Below are 21,316 nucleotides of genomic sequence, written 5' to 3'. Positions count from 1 at the left end.
TCCTGGATACCTCAGTAAATTTAAAACTCGGTATTCTGAAGAAAACTCCCTTGATATGTCTTTTAAAATCATCTCTTCTCCAGAGATACAAGCGATCTCATCCTGGATTTATTTATTTTTGTCTGTATTTCCTCAAAAAGCTACTACAGTGTGAAAACAAGATTTTAGAATAACTTCTGGCTATAACTTGAACAACGATGTTCCACACAGATATGTTGTAAGGAATGAGTCTGATGGCACAATTAACTCCCTGATGACTCAGGCTCCCCCTACACTCAGTTACTACAACACACAGGTTTAAAATTGATCATTGTTGTGTAACTCTAGGAGCTATGTAAATTCCTTTTGTTACATTACCTGCAGGCTGCATAGATAATTTTCTAAGAAGCAAAAAATTTTCTCAGGCTGAGGGAGTTGGGGTTCAGCCTGGAGAAGAGAAGGCTCCAGGGAGACCTTAGAGCAGCCTCCCAGTGCCTGAAGGGGCTACAGGGAAGCTGGGGAGGGACTTCTTGCAAGGGTCTGTAGTGACAGGATGAGGGGCACTGGTTTTAAACTAGAGCAGGGTAGATTTAGATTTAGATGTTAGGAAGGGGGGGTGGTGAAACACTGGCACAGGCTGCCCAGGGACGTTGTGGAGGCTCCATCTCTAGGGACATTCCAGGTGAGGCTTGACTGGGCTCTGAGCAACCTGATGTAGTTAAAGATGTCCCTGCTCACTGCAGGGGGCTGGACTAGGTGACCTCTGGAGGTCCCTTCCACCCCAACGCATTCTGTGATTCTATGATTCTATAAGAATCATAGCAGCAAGCAAATATCCAGTGTTTTGATACTGCTTAAAATATTAGATTAAGTTAACTCTTACCTAATCCTCCTCTCAAAATACCTTAGAGCCATTCCTTAGAAGTGATTGAATAATGAGATCTGTGCCCTGCAGAGTAGTCTTAAGTGAGTATAAAGCAAATTCTTCTCTATCTATATCCAGGTTACATAAAAAATGCTGAAAAACCAAAAGGCAATTAAGATGACTGATTTGCTTATAAAATGTCATTTTTAGCATGCTCAATTTGTATCAACCAGAAACATACAAATATCCACAAATTAAGTATCAGATGCATTTGACCACCACCTATGTCTTTACTAAACATTTAGCAAATGCTCAAATACAAAGGGAGTAACAGAAGTGTCAAGGCAAGGCGACAAATTTTAACTATCTGGCTAAAATCAATACCCATCTCACCCTCTGCTCAAACTGTGCTAGGTCTGAGAGAGTTCAAGATTACTCCCTATGTTGCACATGACAATCTTCTGCAACACAACACACCAGAGCTGCCACTTTCACATGTCCTCTCAGCAGGTTTGGGGAGTTTTACACATTCATAGATAGAGCTCTGGAAATCCAGTTCTATTTATCACAAAGTCTTTCCTTCCTTCTTCCAGAACTGGTTTTAGTGTCATTCAAAGAACTGCCAAAAGGCAGAAAACTCCCATAACAAAAAACTTCCGAGTCTGATTTGGGGAACTGAGGAGGAGGAGAGAAAGAAGAAAAGGAAGACTGATACTAACAGGGTTTTTATATTAAAGGGGTTTTGTTAATTTCAAATGCTTATACCATTTTACTCACTATTTTTTATGTATTTAAAGAAGAGTTAAATTATTTTAATGGAAAAAAGCTGCAAGGAAGTTTATACGCATCTGTCTAAAATTAACTGCTTACCACTAACAAAAGAGTGAGGGTTCATTAAGGCCTTAATTCCATCCAATTTGATCTGCACACGTATCTATCTAGCCACAACTTGTATGTCCAAAGACTACTTAACAGGTGGAACTCCAGGTTATAAATAGAAAAATGAAGGTACATTGAGATTAAGTGATTTGCCCAAGACACGGTTTAATAGGATTACAATTCAGGAGTTGCCAGTTTGAATTTCTTGGCTTGTCCCAAATTTTCTCCAGCAGATGTACAACAAGGAGAGCTGAGATGGGAGAAAAACACATCTTCCACTTGGCATCAGCAAGACAATGCCAACACTCTGTTTAGTATTGACTACTTGCCTGCAGATTCACTTTACATACACCTAAAGCATGCCTATTATCAGAAATAATACTTTGAGTAGACAAGAACTAACCTAATTTATTTTAAATCAGCATAAAATCCTATAAAACAAAGCTCCATATAAAACAATGCTCTGTGTGTGCATGAGAGGGTGTGTAGAGGGATGTTGCAAATATATTCTCCTAACAGAGAAAACCAAAATGAACAAACTTTTCAGTAGTTATATATTAATTCTTTAAAAACCTGCTTCCCTTAGCAACCATGTTTCATTCCTGCACCTGTGCATCAGGTTTGAATGGCAAGATTTTTGGTAGTAGCGGAGAGGATACAGAGGTGGTTTCTGTGAGAAGCTACTAGAAGCTTCCTTCGTGTCATGGAGTGGTTTGAATTGGAAGGGACCTTCAAGATCATCTAGTCCAACTGCCCTGCCACAGGCAGGGACATGTCCCATTAGACCAGGTTGCTCAAAGCCCCGTCCAACCTGGCCTTGAACACTTCCAGGGATGAGACATCCACAGCTTCCCTGGGCAACCTGTGCCAGGGCCTCACCAACCCTCCTAGTAAAGAACTTCTTCCTAACATCTAATCTAAACCTCCCCTGCTCTAGTTTAAAACCCCTCATCCTATCACTACACCCCCTTGCAAACAGGCCCTCCCCAGCTTTCTTGTAGATCCCCTTCAGGTACTGGGAGGCCGCTATAATTTCTCCTCAGAGCCTTCTCTTCTCCAGGCTGAACAGCCCCAACTCTCTCCGCCTGTCCTCACAGGAGAGGTGCTCCAGCCCTTCGATCATCTTTGCGGCCTCTTTTGGACCCACTCCAACACGTTCATGTCCTTCCCATGTTGGAGGCCCAGAGCTGGGCACAGTACTTGATGTAGGGTCTCACAAGAGCAAAGTAGAGCGGGAAAATCACCTCTCTTGACCTGCTGGCCGTACACCTTTTGATACAGCCCAGGATACAGTTGGCTATTTGGACCGCCAGCACACGTTGCTGTCTCATGTTGAGTGTCTCATCAACCAGCACTCTCAAGTCCTTCTCTGCAGAGCTGCTCTCAAATCTACTCATCGCCCAGCCTGTATTAGTGCTTGTTATTGCCCCAACCGAGGTGCAGGACCTTGCCACTTGGCCCTGTTGAACTTCATGAGGTTTGCACAGGCTCACCCCTCAAGCCTGTCCAGGTCCCTCTAATGGCATCCCTTCCCTCCAGCATGTCGACTGCACCACACAGTTTGGTGTCACCTGCAAATTTGCTGAGGGTGCAGTCGATTCCACTGTCCTTGTCGCCAACAAAGACGTTAAATAGCATCAGTCCCAGAATCCACCCCTGAGGAACAGCACTCATCACAGGTCACCATTTGGACATCAAGTCATTGATCATAACTCTTTGAGAGCAGCCATCTAGCCAATTTCTTATCCACCAAGTGGTCCATCCATCAAATCCATGTCTTTCCAATTTGAAGACCAGGATGTTGTGCAGGACAGCGTGGAACGCTTTGCACAAGTCCAGGAAGGTCACATCAGTTGCTCTTCCTTTATACACCAACACTGTTAAGTCCATCATAAAAGGCCACCAAATTTGCCAGGCATCATTTGCCCTTGGTGAAGCAACGTGCGTGGCCAGCAACCACCTACTCATTTCCTGTGTGGCTCAGCAGAGCCTTCAGGAAGATCTACTCCATTATCTTGCTTGGCACTGTGATGAGACTGGCCTGTAGTTCTCCCGGTCTTCCTTTTCTCACTTTCTGAAAATGGTGATTATGTTTTCTCATTTCCAGTCAGTGGGAACTTCCCCAGACCACCATGACTCTTCAACTATAATGGAAAGTGACTTTGCAACTCCATCTGCCAGTTCACTCAGGACCTGCGGATGGATCTTGTCAGGTCCCATGGATTTGGGCACCTTCAGGTTCACTAGATGGTCTCAAAACTGATCCTGATCTTCTCCTACAGTGGGTGGATCTTCATTCTCCAGTTCCTGCCCTTGCATTCTGCAACTTGGGCAGTGTGGTTAGAGCTTTTACCAGTGAAGACCAAGGCAAAAAAGTTATTGAGTACCTCAGCCTTCTCCATATCCTGTGTGACCAAGTTTCCTTGGTGATCCTGTTTCCTTCTAGAGGAGGCCCACATCCTCCCAAGTCTTCCTTTTGTCACTGATGTACCTGCAAAAGCTTTTCTTTTTACCCTTGATGTCTCTGGCCAGATTTAATTCTATATGGGCCTTACCCTTCCTCACCTGATCCCTGGCTACTCAGACAACTTCTTTGTATTCCTCCCAGGTGACCTGTTCCTGTTTCCATCCTTTGTAGACCTTTTTTTGCAACTAATTGTGTCCAGGAGCTCCCTGTTCATCCATGCAGGCCTCCTGGCATTCTTGCCCACCTTCCTCTTTGTTGGGATGCATTGCTCCTGGGCGTGGAGGAGGTGCTACTTGAATACTGATCAGCTTTCTTGGGCCTCTCTCCCCTCCAGGGCTTTATCACAAGTCCTTGAAGAGTTCAAAGCCTGCTCTCCCGAAGTCCAGGCTAGTGAGCACACCCTCCTTGTTATCCTAAGAATCTTGAATTTGACCATTTTGTCATCACAGTAGCCAAGGCTGTCCTTGAGCTTCACATTGCCCACCATCTCCTCCTTGTTGGTGAGAACAAGGTCCAGCATACCACTTTTTCTCATTGGCTCCTCTACCACTTGGAGGAGGAATTTATTACCAATGCATTCCAGGAACCCCCCAGACTGCAGATGCCCTCCTGCGTTGTTCCTCTAACAGATATCGAGGCGGTTGAAGATCCCCATGAGGATCAGGGCTTGTGAATGTGAAGCTGCTCCTGTCTGTCAGAGGGCCTCATCCACCTGTTCTTCCTGATCAGGTGGTCTGTAGGAGACTCCCACTGTCATATCACCCACCTCTGTCTTCCCTTAAATCCTAACACATGAGCTCTCAGTCAGCTCCTCATCCTTCCCCAGATGGAGCTTCATGGACTCCAACAGGTCACTGACATAGAGGGCAACACCCCCTCCTCTTCTCCCCTGCCTGTCTTTCCTAAAGAGCTCGCATCCCATGTCTGACGGAGCCAACGTCAGTTGGCTCCAAACAGACCCGCTGCTGGCCAAGGCCAAGCACATCAGCAATGGTGGTAGCACCTCTGTGATAATACGTTTAACAAGTGGGATAAAAAACCTAAACAAACAACAACAAAAAAACTGTGCAACTGTAGCCAGAGAAAGGAGCGAGAATAGGTGAGAGAAACAACTCCAGAGACACCAAGGTCAGTGAAGAAGGAGGGGGTGGAGGTGCTTTTCTTTCCTTTAATATTAGTTTTGCAAGGTGTCTTAGCTATGATGCAAAGAGATATTTGTTATCTCTTCAAGAGATAACAAATTTTATTTCAGTGACTATTGATTTGTTTAACTTCTCTAGTCTAATAAGACTTAATATAGCACTCACTCTCCTTTGGTTTACTTAGGGAATATTTTACATGCAAAAGTCGTGGAATCTTTATAAGGGAAGAAATGCACCATGGGATCAAAAACTTTCCTAAAAGGCTTATTTATGAGCATTACAGAACAGCGAGTGCCAAACTAAAAATAATGCTGCAAAACATCATTAGAAAGACACATTGTGCTAAAGGTTTGACCTATTAATCTGGAAAACACTGGAAAGAAATGGAAGGGTAATTTTTATGCTGCCTGACTTTGGGCACCAAACTTAGGTCTTCATTGAAAAGGCTGCTCTACCTAAACTCCTATAATATAATCAATAGAGGGAATGATTACCAGAGTGTGATTCAGGGCCAGGATCCCATCTGAACCATTCGAAACTGTCCTACGGATCAGGCACTCTCTGTTGAGTATTAGAGAAGCCTATGAACACTAGATTTCTAGTCTGGCCATCAAATAGATACACCTCCCAGGACAAGCCATGATGGACACAAGCTGCAACAAAGGACAAGCTGCAGCCGGTGTTCTTTAGCTTTGGCTTTAGCTACATCAGGGCACATGCTCAGCTTTGTCACGCAGCAGCCTCTTTAGAGCAAATGTCAAAATTCAGCTTTGCTGGGTTTGAGATCCAAAGCTTGGCTTTTAAGCCTGTGTTTTCAGATAAATAGCAAGGTGTAACATGACCAGACCTAATTCTAGGCTTCTGTGTTTCACTGCTTAAATAAAAGAACTCAGAAGACAGCCCTCAACAGAACAAATGTGTTTAAGAAATATTTCACCAGACATTATGTGCAACTTACCCAGCAGACTGGACCTAAGGGGAAAAAACTGTATGCCATTTTATAAGGTGATCCCTTGAAGAACAATATGCTTGAATAAGACTCTACCAGTTAGTAGTCTGAAGCTATAGAAAAAAAACTAAAAGGCTGCAACCTCTATATAAAAGGGAAATATTCTGAATTTACAATGAGGAAAGATGAATAAAGAAGATACTCCAGCATATTAAATAGTTTCTATTTCGAGCTCCTTCAAAAGAGAATCTCTTGGCAATTTTACTTTAGAAGCTAGCAAATTCTACACATGGAGATTGGCTTTTTAAGTGGTAAGAGTTACCAGTGAAATACCAGAATGCTTATGAGCCAAGGTACTTTCAGACAGGGTATGCACTACTAACGCACACACAAAAAGGGAAGGATTGTCATGAAAGTGATACTGAACATGTGGTTCTACAACAGAGATGATGGATTTCATGGACATATGTCAACTAATCTGCTTTCTATCTTGCGCTAAAGACTTTGATCAGAAAACTAAGTAGTGAGGTGGGTTATAATGTCAAACTTGAAAACAACTATAAATGTATCAACCCATGTATATGGTGCACAGCAATCTACTACGCTGAGTAGAGCAATGATTACTCTCAAAACTCATAAAATGAAAAAAAAGACATACTCTTACAAATTATTTATCTAAATTATATTGCTTTATACTAATATACATGTGGTTTTCTGCCTGTACCATGGTAAAAGAAGCCTATATCTGTAAGAAAATTAAAATTTCAGCATATAAAACTGAATTCTTAACATCAAAAGGCCAGACATCTTGATCACACTTCTGACTATGTGAACTTCAGCTAGTCATTTTCTGGAACTGTAAAGTGAAGATAGATCTGTCAAGATTTTGGGGAAGATTTGTTCCTTCATATCTTTAAAATACCTAGAGATCCTCAGATGGCAGGTACAGAAAAACATCATTATTAATCATAATTTGAAAATTAAGACATGACATTTGAGCTTTAGTCCATCACAGAAGAAAGCCATGAAGCACTTCTCAGTGACTTAAGGACAAATTACATTCATTTCATGGGTTTGATAAGAGAAGCTTCCAATCAAAGTGGACAGAAAAGTTAAAGTTCTTTCAAGAAGAAGCTGCAATATTAACTGTTCAGTATCCTAATCATGTTGACTACTACCTGCTTTGCATTATAACTTCGAACAGTGCAACAATCTCCGTGCCACTGCTGGCAGAAATGAAGAAATATCTGTTAGCAGCATGAAGAGTGGGGATGAGAAAGAGGAAATAAAGAAAGGGCTTTGTTTCTGACATAGTGATGCAGAGAAAATTTCACACCAAAAGCACCGACAGCTTGACTTCTCTTCAGAATAATGTATAAATTATCCTGGGAATAGGGAAATTTGACTGGAAGGTAGATGAAAACTTGGAACATGCAGTAACTTAACTCCAGTAGAAAAAGCAGGGTGAAAAATAGTAATAGATAACTAGATACCAGGGCTAGAAGGAAAAATAAATATTTGAGAAACAAACAATCAAAACAAACAGATAAATTCAGAAGGAAGATAATATAACAATACAAAATAAAAAAAAAATGGGCAGGTAAAGAGCTGACTAGAGCAGGGGGTGAATATAGGTCAGAATGAAAGGTTGTCCTACAGTGCAAAGGAACAAAAGGGGAAGAGTTGAAATTCCATCCAGGACAGTATTGCCTTTCCTGACATCTCTCTTCCCCCTATGAAAATGAACACTAGTGGCACTGGAACCTGACATACTTGAACTCTATAAGGTGAAAAAAAACTAATCAACTTCTTCTCAAATATTCGGTTTCCTTCAGCTTTATTATGCACTCCACGTACTCTCCAGCCACTCTTCTTATATTAAGCAATACCAGGTTTCTCCATTACAAACAAGAAGCAAGCTCTACTGGGGAATTTATATCCATTTATTAAGCCAGCTGACATAAGTTCTGATTGCTTCCCAGACTTGATCTCAGAGAATTTTTGACAAATATCTCTGTGAGCACTAAAACTAGCAAAGCCTTTGCCCTACAGATTTGTGGGGTTTGGCTAACTGACACTGAAGTCTAGGAAGGTATAAACTTCTATGGAAGCTTTTCCCACATCTGAAACGTTTCCAAGGTTTTTGTCTTTACATCTGAAAATCCATTTCATGAAGTTTTCAGGATCTACCCGGCAAAAAGCAGGACCACTGAAATTCTCCTGGACTACAAGAGAGCAGACTTCAGAGATCTACTTGGAAGAACCTCATGGGCTATGGCTTTAGAGAGTAAAAGGTGTCAAGAAGAGGTCTTTGATATTCAAGTATTTTCTCCTCCAAGCTCAGGAATGGCTCCCTGTGCCAATGGAAGTGATGAGACTCATGCATGGAATGCAAATCACTCTCAGATCAACTTATGAAGGAAGGTATCAGACTGTACCCTACCAGAATCACATCCCTGTGGCAAATTCAAAATGGATCAAGCTTAATTTATAAACATTATCAACTACAGCTCATAAATCACTTGCAGATTGCAGGTTTTCTTACCTCCATTTCACAAAGCAGTAGTAGCATATCAAAGTACTACTCATGCATGCAGATCACTTCTACCAATAATCATCGAGGATTCTTGAACGGTACATAACAGAGCATAAACCAACAATCCTTTTAATCATATACAACACCTTTATTCATAGAATCATAGAACGATTCAGGTTGGAAAAGACCCTTGGGATCATCGAGTCCAACCTTTAACCCTACACTACAAGGTCACCCCTAAATCATCTCACCCAACACCACATCTAAGCGACACTTGAACACATCCAGGGATGGTGACTCAACCCCCTCCCCAGGCAGTCTGTTCCAGGGTCTGACCACTCTTTCTGTGAAGAATTTCTTCCTACCGTGAAGAATTTCTTCCTAATGTCCAGCCTAAACCTGCCCTGTTGCAACTTGAAACCATTCCCCCTGGTTCTGCCCCTAACTCCCTGTGAGAAAAGACCAGCACCAACCTCTCTACAACGTCCTGTCAAGTAATTGTAGAGCATGATGAGGTCCCCCCTCAGCCTCCTCTTCGTCAAACTGAACAGACCCAGCTCCCTCAGTCGCTCCTCACAAGGTCTGTTCTCCAGGCCCTTCCCCAGCTTTGTTGCCCTCCTCTGCACTCGCTCCAACACCTCGAGATCTCTCCTATACTGAGGTCCCCAAAACTGAACACAACACTCAAGGTGCGGCCTCACCAGTGCTGAGTACAGAGGGACAATCACCTCCCTTCTGCTGGTCACAAAATTCCTAATAGAAGCCAGGATGCTGTTGGCCTTCTTGGCCAACGTTATTATTCACGATCATACTGATTTAAATCAGACTTACAGACGTTTTTGAGGTAAGGTGACTTTAAAGTGATGTAAGAACTTCCACATCTAAGCACAGTTGTACTGTTCAGGTAAACTAATTCAACACCAGACCTTTAGTCAGACGTGGACATACTGAATGGCAGCAAGGCATCAAAACAAAATGCAGAGTAGGGACTTCCTGAGAGATTATGAGTTTGTAGGCACCAATTATCTTGCCTAACAGGAAAAGGTTTGCTGGAAGAGTTTGGTAACATAGTTGCAGAAAGAGAAATTCAGCTCATGTCAGTCCTTTTAATACCATAACGAAAAATCAGTTCCTCAAAAGAAATAAGTAGCACTTCCAGGCTTATTTTACCAAAATAGCTGAATTTAAAGTTTTTGTGAGTATAACTACTAGATGGAGTGGAAGAACAAGAGGTGTGAGATTGTAGTTATCCAAATTCACAATCAACAAACAGGCAAAAATCTTCTAGATATGTCAGGCCTGCTTGACCCAACAAGACACTCAGAGTCTCGAGTCAGCAGCAAACTATATAAATCAATTGGGTTAACTTAGGAAAGCCACGATGTGAATGTGTGGTGATGGAAACTATGAATAACAAGAAGACCAGAGAGAAAAGCTATAAGAAGCATCTGGGACAATAAAGACACAAGAACTACTACTTTAGAGAGTCTCTGTGCAGCTGGACAACAGTATTTAAAAAAAAAAAAAAAGATACTAAAAAAGGTATATATCACTTCACTTGCCATGACATCTCCTAACACTCAGGTTACTTCGAAGAATTAATTGCATGTGTGTAAAGGAGGGACCTTACTCTTCTGTTCCCACTGAACCAGAACACACATTCTCTCTTCACAGTGCTCTTCCTCAGACTGCATTTACACTGATCACAGTAGCTCAACACAAAGATGCCAGAGTTTGTTCTGCAGCAATGAGCTACATGGATGCACCACAACAACACTTCCCAGATGTCAGCTGACCTGCTGAGATAGATCAACTAGTCTTAGGCTGCTGTCAAAAAAATACAGCTCTGCAACTCCCAGGTCCCAAGCTAGTATCTCGAGATAGTGCTGACTTGTCCCATATGGAAATAGCAACCCTGAGCTTAGATTGTCTATATAAACATTGCATTACACAGCACAGATATATACTTGAAGCCAACAGCATGGGGAGAAGTATGATTTATGGCTCACCGAGAAGGGATGAAGATAATTCTTTCCTCAGTTCAGGCACTTTCACATCTCAGGGCAGGCTAAGAGCCAACAGGGGGCTCACAAGCTTTGCAGAGCCTCTTCCTTTCTTACAACCTCTTTGGAGAGTCACGGCACAAGGAATCAAGAGAAAACAAGATTTTCATGTCCTTTCTCTACCCGTCTCTCCCTTTCAGCACCTCTGCTGCTGAAGAATAAACCAGAAACATCATAAAACATACTAGTTAATGAAGCTAATGCTTCACAGACTTCTACTGGATGATCACCTACACGTATGTAGTGTGCAGATCATCTCTCAAGACTTGTCACAAGTGATAGAAGACACAGACCAAGCTCATTTAATATAAGAAACATGGAGCACTCAGAAGCACAGCCCAGGTCACACAGCTTAGAAGTAATTTTACTCCAGGGAACTTCCCCACAATTTGGAATACTAACTCTTCAGGCCCATGTTGGAACCTAAAAAAGCCTTAATTGAAAAAATAATTTCAGTTGGTTCAAATAAGAATGCTGTCATAGGCATGGGAAACTTGCCAAAAGACTGCAAAACAAATGGGAATAATAATTACCAGTTGAAATGTAGATAATTGCATAGCAGAATGCAACAACTGGGACAAAAAGTAAAGAGTCTATTAATTTGCCAATGACCCCAACCAGTGAAGAACTGCCAAAGACACAAAATAACCAGAAAACATTAGAAAACAAACAGAAAAGCTTATTTGTTTTCCAAAAAAGTACATTTAGAGAGTTATAAATCTGGAATACGAAGTTGAAAAAACACATGGAAATTAAGATGAGCTGGTGCATGTTCAGAGATACAGCTGAAAACGAAATGTAATACTGGGAGGAAAAAAAAAAACCTCAAACCAGATTAGATAAAGAGGACTTCCAGTGTACTACATATAACTTCACAAAGTGCACTGAGAGAAAGGGTGAACTGAATTCAGGGAGAGACTAGCTGAAGACTCCATCAGTGTCCCATGTGCTACTACTTCTACAAATTATTGCTGCAATGCATTTCAGATCTATATAATGCAGATGTTTCAATTTATGATGCTTGTAGATATACCTCACCATCCCTAAAATGTACCTCTCCACTTATTTCTCCTTAGCTTCCTTCGTCCTGATATTCATCAGTGGTTCCAGGCAGAGCTACGTTGAAAAATGACAAACAGCAATAGCTCTAACTGTAGGGCAAAGGAATTGTGAATAAAGGCTGGAGATGAACCATTTCACTCAAGACTATTTCACTGCATTATTTCTCTGTACTAAAGTCCACAGCTTAGTTATCTTTAGAGCATACTATGGGACCTCGCTGATTCATAAAAACTTTCTTACAATGACACGGTATAAAGATCTGATTTGGTTTTAACAACAGAAGGGAAAGGGGCAGAAAATTCTGACATTTGTTGCGATCATCACTGTATCACTCTATGCCTCTCACTAAACAGAGATTGGCTAAGCCGACCCTCCTCACAATGGAGGGGGTCAAAAAACAGAGGGAGGAATTTAATATGAAGGCTCGTATGTGGAAGCATTAGAATGACACTAGCGAAGGAAGGGGTTCTGGAACCTCGGTAAAGTAACATCAGCAAAATGCATTAAAACAGCATCTTTCAGAAAGGAGTTGAGAGAACAGTGGTCCTTCTAGCTCTTCTCAATCTTTAGGTTACATGAATCACATGGAAAGGACACTTCTTTAACTTTTATAAAGAATTGAGTCTTCCTGGCAAACTCAGAAAAAACTGAGTCGGAGAGACATACCACTCTTATTCCATAACAGAGACTGTGTGCTTGGCTGTGGTAAGGCTCCCTTCAACCAGCTCCAAAGGTAGTTAAGCTTCCAATTTCCTAATTTAAGTGTGCCGAAACAAAGAGGCAGCAATTACACCACATAATGAACACGAAAGAAACAAGGTAAGTTACTAAGAGTTTGTTTCAATATGAACAGTAAAAGTACTTTTTATCTCAAGGGAAGGTAAGAGTCTGCAAAAAGGATCCTCAACCAATATAGTCCAACATACCACCTGCAGCAGCTTTATGCTTCAGAGCTGTGTGCATCTAAATAAAGTAACAATCACCCCTGAGTGGAAGGAAAAGATCCTGTATCTGGTGTTGAACCGTTAAAGGGCTATATCTAAGGTATCAAACAGCAGCTATTTTTGCTGAAGGCAATTTTGAATTGGAGGGGGAGTGGTGAAAGAAAACAAGAAAAAAGCTGTTGAAAAGCACCAAAGAAAGCCAGGGCTCTAGAAAAAAGTGCCAATAGTCCTGACTGAGCTTTCTGTTCACTTCTCAATACATCAGGCCTGGAACAAGTTTCTTAGTGCAAAATTTCTCTAATTGGCTGGAAAGCATCTAAGGAAAAAATCTTTTTAATTAAAAACAGAGAACCAAAAAGACATGAAAGCCATGGGGGTTGGGAGAGGCATATGTTGACCTTATGAAGCTTCAGAGCAGAACTCTGCAGGGGCTGTTTAAACTGAGAAAGCACAGTTTTAATTAAAGAGTCCTGAGGAACAGACAATTCAAAAGAGTAGGTCAGCTAGATTCCAAGAGGTCAATTTAAGCATAAGCAGAGGGAAAACAAGACTTCTGGTCATTTTGCCTTCCTCTAGGAGATCTGTTGCTAACTGAACGTTACGCTCTGTGCTGCTCAACACAAAAGCTAGCTGCCCTCTACCCACCTCCATGGGTGTTGGGTATCATCGGTAAGTGTTTCAGTGAGCAAGAAATTTTGTGAAGTTCACTCCAGTTTCTTGACACTGGATCACATTCTAAAATAAACCTAAATTTTTTTTTCCCCCCAACGCATGGAATCCCAGATATGCGTACGCGTACTTGAAAAGAGAACTTTGCATCTTGCTAAGCTTCTAAAACAAGTGGGAAATCATCTTTAAAAAAAAAACACCAAAACCACCCAAAACCAGATTCAGCATATCACCAAACTGAAATCCTCTTTCTTTAAAAAAAAAACCTCAAAAAACCTTTTTCTTACTTATTGAAGTATTATGTTACTATCATATTTAGTGAAGCTAGTAATTTTTTGTTGTTTCTTGGAGATAAAAAGAAAAATAAATCTAGTCTCCAAACAAAAGGAATTGTGAAGGGCAATGTAACTAGAATCCACCAAGTAGCAGGGCTAACATAGAAAAATGTAACCTAGAAGCATTTCAAGACATGAAGAGCTACTTTCTGGTAATTCAAAAGGATAGGGAAATAAGTAGAAAAGTAACATCTACACTAATTTCCCAAGAGAAACAGTAATTTCAGCGCACTTCAGTTAGTGTATAGGTAGTTCTGCAGGTACACAGATTGATACATTTAATGACTGCTTCTGTTCAGACAGATTTCCCTTTTATGGGTCCTCTGAGAACTCATGGCTAGATGCATCTGCCTGGGTGAACAAGGTGCATGTTTGAAGTCAAGACAAACTTATAAACTTATTTCAAGACTGACAGACAAAGCAGTTAATTTCCCTGCCGCGAGCAGGGACAACTAGCAGCCAGATTAAGCAATCAGTTTACTCACTTGTGAGATTGTCTAAAATCTCAGTTAAAAACTCAGAAGTGGAAAGGTAGGGGGTTTTGTTTGTTTGCATTCTTCTGAGTTTGTATAAGATGATGCAATTAATCTTTAATTTTATTCTCCCTCGCTTCCCATCAGACAGCGTACAAGCTTTGATGCACGTTCTCATTTATTTTGTTGACCTGTATCCTCAGAGAGCTGGCCTTTATGCAGTTTATCAGGGACACCTTCCACAGATGGAGAGAAAACTAAGAAAAAAACACCACACCTAAAGCAGAAATTCAAATCTGGAATGAAAATTCAGCTAAATAAGAGGAGAAAATGGCAGTAAACACTTCCATGGCAAACAAATAAATATAAACAAGAACACCCTGAGAGACATGGAAGTTAGTGATTAAAATACTTCCGACAGAGGAAGGCAAGAGATGCCTTCGCAGTTCTTCGCAGACATAAATCACTGACAATACTGAAGCACAGAGTAATCCCTGCCCAGAAACAAACTCACAGAAGAGAAAACTGGGTCAGAGCAGAACCTTGTCATAGAAGGCAAAGGGCATACTGCCATCCTTTTCTGCCCACAGAGATTTCATTGAGATAAAATGGACATTCAAGGAACAACTCTCCATACATCCGGCACAGGGCACAAAATGCAGAAGAGATACTAGTTTGGGTCTCAAAAGCAATATACCACTGTTAAGGCAAGCTTTACTGCTGCTGTTTCAGAAGCAGCAGGTTGGTTGTCCCATGTCTGCGTAGTAGCAGATAACCATAAACAGAATTTCCTACCAGAGCTATATAACCTACCTACCTCCTCGTGGTGGGCTGACCCTGGCTAAGCCACTCTGTTATTCCCCCTTATCAACTGGATAGAGGGAAAGAAAATAAAAGGAAAGGCTCAGGGATCAAGACAACGACGGGGAGAGATCATTCACCAATTACCATCACAGGCAAAACAGACTCAGCTTGGGGAAAATAAAATTTAGTTTATTGCCGGTCAAATCAGAATCGGATAATAAGAAATAAAGCCAAATCTTAAAACATCTTTCTCCTATCCTTCCCTACTTCCCGGGCTCAGTGTCACTCCTGATTTATTTACCTCCTCCCTCCCAGCAGCACAGCAGGATGGGGAATAGGGGTTGCAGTTGCAACCACATGTTGCTTTTGCCACTCCTTCCCCTCATTCCTTTCTCCTGTCCCCGCGGGGGAGCCACCAAAAGGAGACAGTCCTCAGTGAACCTATCCAGCATGGGTCCCTTCCACAGGGCGCAGTGTTTTAGGAGCAGACTGCTCCAGCATGGGCCCCACCATGGGGTCACAAGTCCCACCAGCAAACCTGGCGTGGGCTCCTCTCTCCGCAGGTCCTGCCAGGACCTGCTCCAGCACAGGCTGCCCGTGGGGTCACAGCGTCCTCAGGGCACATCTCGCTGTGCAGGTGGATATCCACGGCACCCTGGGCCTCCGTGGGCTGCGGGGGCACAGCCTGCTGCACCGTGGACTTCCATCACAGGCTGCCAGGGAGTCTCAGCTCTGGGCATGAAACAGCTCCTCCCCCTCCTTCTGACCTTGGTGTCTACACAATTGTTCCTCTCACATATTCGAACCCCTCTCTTCTGGCTGCTTCTTAAATATGTTATCACAGAGGCACGACCCCCACTGCCAATCAGCTCGGCCTTGACCACTGGCAGGTGTGTCGCGGAGCTGGTGGGTACTGACTCTGCTGCACAAATCCAATATATTCCTGCACATAATGTCAAGTTTAAATGGTAAAAATTGTATCATCATAAAACAAGATGCTGTAGGAACAAACTATCTACAGATAAAGTCATGATTCCATGCAACCCCCTACAACTGTTTTTAATTTGATATGTACATGTGGTCTTGTGTTCCAGTGCAGTGATCATAAAGAAAGAACTTAAAACTAATTTCCAGAATAACCCAATTATAAGATGTACCACCAGCCAAACTTTTAAAGAAAGCCCTAGGTTGAAAGTACTACTTGCTTTGGGCATCACTTAGTCTAACTTTTTCTGTTCTTAAGAGACTCGTTTTGTATTTCAGATCACCGGTGATCTCACTTCTGGTTGCTATCTGTTGTGTAACATGATTCCTTCCCACATTCATCTAAAAGCAAAGTATTTCAAGGAAAAATAATCCAGGTCAAGTCTATGCCTGACTGTGGTAATGAGCAATTTTCACCCACCATGTTGTACAGGTTCAGCTTCTCAGTAAATGAGTTCAGTACTTAAAAGACCATGAATGCTCTGAGTTCCCCTACGCACAAATACAGCAGAAGAAATGCCACAGCAAATAGAACTGAATTGAATAAAATCAATGTTCTAGTCTGCAGTTGCTGCCAAAGCATTAGTGAAATTGGACTGAGTGGATGGAAATATTGACAACAAGTTGTCTAAAGTGATGCATTTGTGTCTCTAGTCAATGTAAAAATAAAACATATATAAATGTACAGGTAAACATGCCACATTTGCTCAGACTACAAAGTGCAGCACTGGACTTTACTGTCAGAAAAATACATGTTGAACTCTTTCAAGACCATCTCCAGGTCTGCTACCCTGCTCCCATCCACCAGCTCATTTTTTCATTTCTATCCATCCCTATGCTCAGGCCCACAAATGTCCTCCCTCTGATTTGTGGTTGCTTGACATGTTGCTCTGCAATGGAAGTAGCACTGGAAACAAGATGCTCCTACGCTTCTTTATGCTGCAAGGATTTTTTAATGACTTCGCACGCAACTGTGATGGCGCCTCCTTATTACCAGTGTCAGAACATTAGAACACAGTGTGAAGAGTCTGTATTTGTACTGCATTAATAGCCCAGCTCATGAGTTTAACGTTAACGTAACAGGAGAGCAGCAGACGCTGGAATACTTGCCTCCATTTTTCCCCACTGTTCGGAAACACCTCCAGAAGGTCCGAAGGAAAGACGCCCTGTTGTGAGGGGTAGCTTGAACAAAGCTGAACTCACGAAACAAGATGTGTGTTCCTTGACGCACACTGTTAAAACTGTGGAAATAAAGTCAAAACAAGAGAACGTTAGAAAGCTGAACTGATGTCAATGTTTTGGGGCCAGCTGGAACAGTAGCAAGGAAACCACAGGCAGTTACATTTTGTGAAATCAAATCTCTGAAGCTTATACCCATCTTTCTCTGAAGAGAATACTATTTGCAAAAAACCCCACACGTTGGAACTTAATTATAAGAATTAGAAGTTTGTAAAAGTAGAATTCATTCTAAAGAATCCCAGCAAGGGGTGTCCAAGAGCCACTTATTTGAAAACAATCCACTGGAAAATGGCTGGCCAAGAATAATTATTGTTTCTCTGACCACAAGATGCCCTTTCTTTTAGTATCATTTGAACATCACTGCTACTATCATCACAGTTTTCTGTGAAGCCACAAAAAAAACAAAAGAAAAAAAAAATCCTCTTTACCAGAAGCCTCAAGATTTCATTTCTAGGTTACCGAAACTTGACTGTATTGCATGTATAAAATCTACGTTATCAAAAGCAGATTGATGCTTCACCAAGAGACACTTTGCACTAGGGTGTTTTGAAGAGTAGCTGGTCATTACGATGGATAGTCAATTTGATACTCACTTTCTTGTATTTTAGCATAAATTTCTCATATTTGAGTTGTAAACACTTTAGGCTAACTTATTATAGTAAACATTTGTCTTAATAAGGCTTCTCTGAAGTGCAAGACGCTCTCCTTTGGGCATGGTAATGCTCAACATGCAAGAACAATAGAAATGCAAATAGAAATGTTATGTATCAAAAGGTATAATGGCAGGGTTGCCTCAAAGATAGATTTTGTGCATTTTGCTCGGCATCGTGCAAGTGGGACAAAGCTTTCAAACACTCCAGAGAGTTCATTAAAACCATTCACTTGGGACAGCAGCTTAACTCTCCCACATAGGAGAGAATTAATGAAAAGATATAAGTTTACTTTCATCACAGCAGAACCTCTCCATAGGCAGCATCTCCACAACAGACAAAATCCAGTGGTCAGCATGAAAACTCTCAGTTTGCAATTTTAAATCATCCCGTTAAATAGTTTAAATCGCTTTATCCTTCATAGTATAGAAAAGGGTCTCACATTTAAAAGAGAATTATAACAGCTCAAGTTGGGCAAAATTAATAAGTCATGTAATACCTTGGGGCAGTGGCAGGAAGTGTGGAGAGAAGCCAATTCAATTTTTTCAAAAGGAATCATAGTTTCTGTTTTTCAGTGTCCTGGTTCTCAAAAACACACAAACACGTGGAACTTTTCATCATGTGTTGCAAGCTAAGAGCAAAACAGCGTTTCTAGCCCTTCTATTCAGAAGGAAATGCAACTCAAAACAAGTAAAATCACCTTATTATTAAGAAACGCTCATGACTTTTGAATCCTGGAATTAGGAATACTCTTTCTGTAAATATCAGAGATAAATATATTCATTTGTATTTATGAAACCTTATTCACGTACCAATGCTGTACAAACCAGAGGAAAGCACAGTCATTGTCCTAAGAGATGAAAGTAAATAAATAAATCATGTGCCTGATCAAAATATGCCAAAATTATACGAAAAGGCTCCCATGATTGTTGCCGTAAGTAACGAGTATTCACTTCAAAGTGCCATAGCTCACTGCCTCAGATTGAATGAGTTCAGAGTGAAGTAACTTGCATGAAGTCCCACAAGATGCCTGTGACAAAGCTGGAAATGGGATTTCAGATCTTCTCATCCTAAACGACAGCCTGCAAGACATCTTTCATTTCTGATTTGTGTTGTTTTGCTGATGATTTTAAAGGCTTATGGAAAAACAGGGATATGAATGGGAAAGAAGAAACTTGGTGTAACAGGAGAATGCAGCTTTCAGAAAGATGGCACATGTAAGGAGGACTTTTAGGAAGAAAAAGAAGGCACAACGATACAATGAAATGGACCGAATTATGTTGCTCTGAAAAACTACATAACGTGCAACATCTGGAGCAGATTCTAGCACGACTGTAATGGAAATGTCCAGACACAAAGCTAACATACATTCACAATTCACAGCAGACAGTCCTACTATATCACTCCTTAGTTCTAATAATTGAAAACTCAAGTCACTTGCATTTTCAGCTTGGGATGGCTCTAAAAACTAGCAGGCAGAATGCTATGATATCATTTGTTGTTGCTTACTCAGTTAAAGCGTGGGTGGATATGTTGGAACATCAGCACACCTGGAGGTGCTGGCAGCCAAGTGCCGCCAGCTAGCTGAGTATAAGAGGTACAATATTTCTTTCATTCCTCATTTCTTTCAATAAGATTTTGTTTAACTATACAATGGCAGGATTTTTTCCCCAAAAGCTCAAGTCTGCAGGCATGGGAGTCAGAATTTTATCCCTATTAGGATGCTGCATTTCAGAGACACTATTTTACAAGTTGCAACAGGGCAAGTTTAGGCTGGACATTAGGAAGAAATTCTTCACGGAAGGAGTGGTTAGAAACTGGAACAGACTGCCTGGGGAGGGAGTTGAGTCGCCATCCCTGGATGCGTTCAAGTGTCGCTTAGATGTGGTGTTGGGTGATATGGTTTAGGGGTGACCTTGTAGTGTAGGGTCAATGGTTGGACTCGATGATCCCAAGGGTCTTTTCCAACCTGAATTGTTCTATGATTCGATGAAACTCCTTTGGTAAATTGTAAAAGTTCAGGTCAAAGGAGACAGCCCATGATGGAGCTATCCAACAAGCAGTCCAATGACAAAGTAACCAATCTACTGTCAGGCAGGGTCAAGATCACTACAAAGAGACAGAAAAACTATACATTTGCAAAGTCCTTCATCATAGGTAGCTGAATAGTACAAAAACAATTTGGCCACCTTTGCTTTAACAATTGCCCAGAGGTGAAGTTAATGTGGAGAGTAGTAACAGTCTGCAGGCAAACCCTTCTGAGAGAAAAACAAAGGGTGACAACCCAAAGCTGCTGCAGGTATTTGAATAGTACGTAGGGAGTGTGACCAACACCTGACCTATAAGTTTTATATATATGCCAACAGATGTCTTTTCTAATTTCTTTTGAACACAAAAGTGAAACAAGCCATAGATTCACAGGAACGGCTTAAGTAGGTAAGCTATCAACAGCAAAGAAAAAACTTAGCTCAAAGATTCTCAGTAAGTTTAACAGCTCCCAAGATTCAACCCCTAAGATTGCTCAGTCTTTCCTCTGTCTGCCTTCCTCCCACTGAACAACTCACACTTCTCGCAAAATTAGGTGGCCAGAGCTTATCAGCACACTTACAAGAGAAAGACTTACAAACAAACCAGGGTATCTCAATAAGGTATTAATTTGCCCTCAATCATTTATAAATGGGTTTGTGAACCTAGAAACAGTGAAAAATATTTTTCACTTCTCTAGATAACTTCTCCTTTCCCCTTTTAAGCATTTATTGCAGCCATCTGCAAGAGATTCCTTCAAGAAGAAAGCCCTCAAGAGTTCTACAAGCCTACAAACCTCCAATTGCAAACATAATGGTTGTTCCAGCTCTTTACATTTAAGTAAATAGAGTAGGCAAACGAGAACATTAACAAATGTTACTAATTTGTGGCGGGTTAGGGCTGGGCCGGCCACTAACACAGACAGATGCTCTCTAACCCCCTCTTCTACCCCCAAACAGGAGAGACTTACAGATTAAAAAAGAAAAACTAGAACACCTTTACTGAAACAATAATGGAAATAATAGTGAAATGATAAAAGTAAAGAACTATATACAACTATATATAAGCCCAATATCAAACCCAACTCCCTCCCCCGATATCAATCCCCACTGGTGCCACAGAGCAGGCGGCACTGGGGAAGCCCCAGGCTCAGCAGCGGCGGGAGCTGGATAGAGGGAGCTGGATTCGGGAACTCAGGATCCAGATCAAAAGCAGGAGGTCAGATGGAGTCCTCTCTGGACACCGGCCAGT

The 21,316-nt window shown here is 41.5% G+C and overlaps 1 protein-coding gene across 1 annotated transcript in view; it reads right to left on the bottom strand.

Moving 5' to 3' along the window:
* LOC104275445 (chromosome unknown open reading frame, human C11orf49) overlaps positions 1 to 17,392 on the bottom strand; it is a gene marked incomplete at its 5' end in the record, with an annotated part of 55,021 nt that extends 37,629 nt beyond the window's left edge. Inside the window, one exon of the mRNA XM_009871409.1 lies at positions 17,262 to 17,392. Within this exon, the coding sequence (XP_009869711.1) occupies positions 17,262 to 17,392 (131 nt within the window). The remainder of the gene's footprint in view (positions 1 to 17,261) is intronic.
* Positions 17,393 to 21,316: the final 3,924 nt, after the last annotated feature.

The sequence above is a fragment of the Apaloderma vittatum genome, unplaced genomic scaffold (assembly GCF_000703405.1).
Source record: "Apaloderma vittatum isolate BGI_N311 unplaced genomic scaffold, ASM70340v1 scaffold18466, whole genome shotgun sequence".
NCBI lineage: Eukaryota > Metazoa > Chordata > Aves > Trogoniformes > Trogonidae > Apaloderma > Apaloderma vittatum.
Note: the sequence above shows the minus strand (reverse complement) of the source record. Positions and strands in the feature narration are given on the sequence as shown.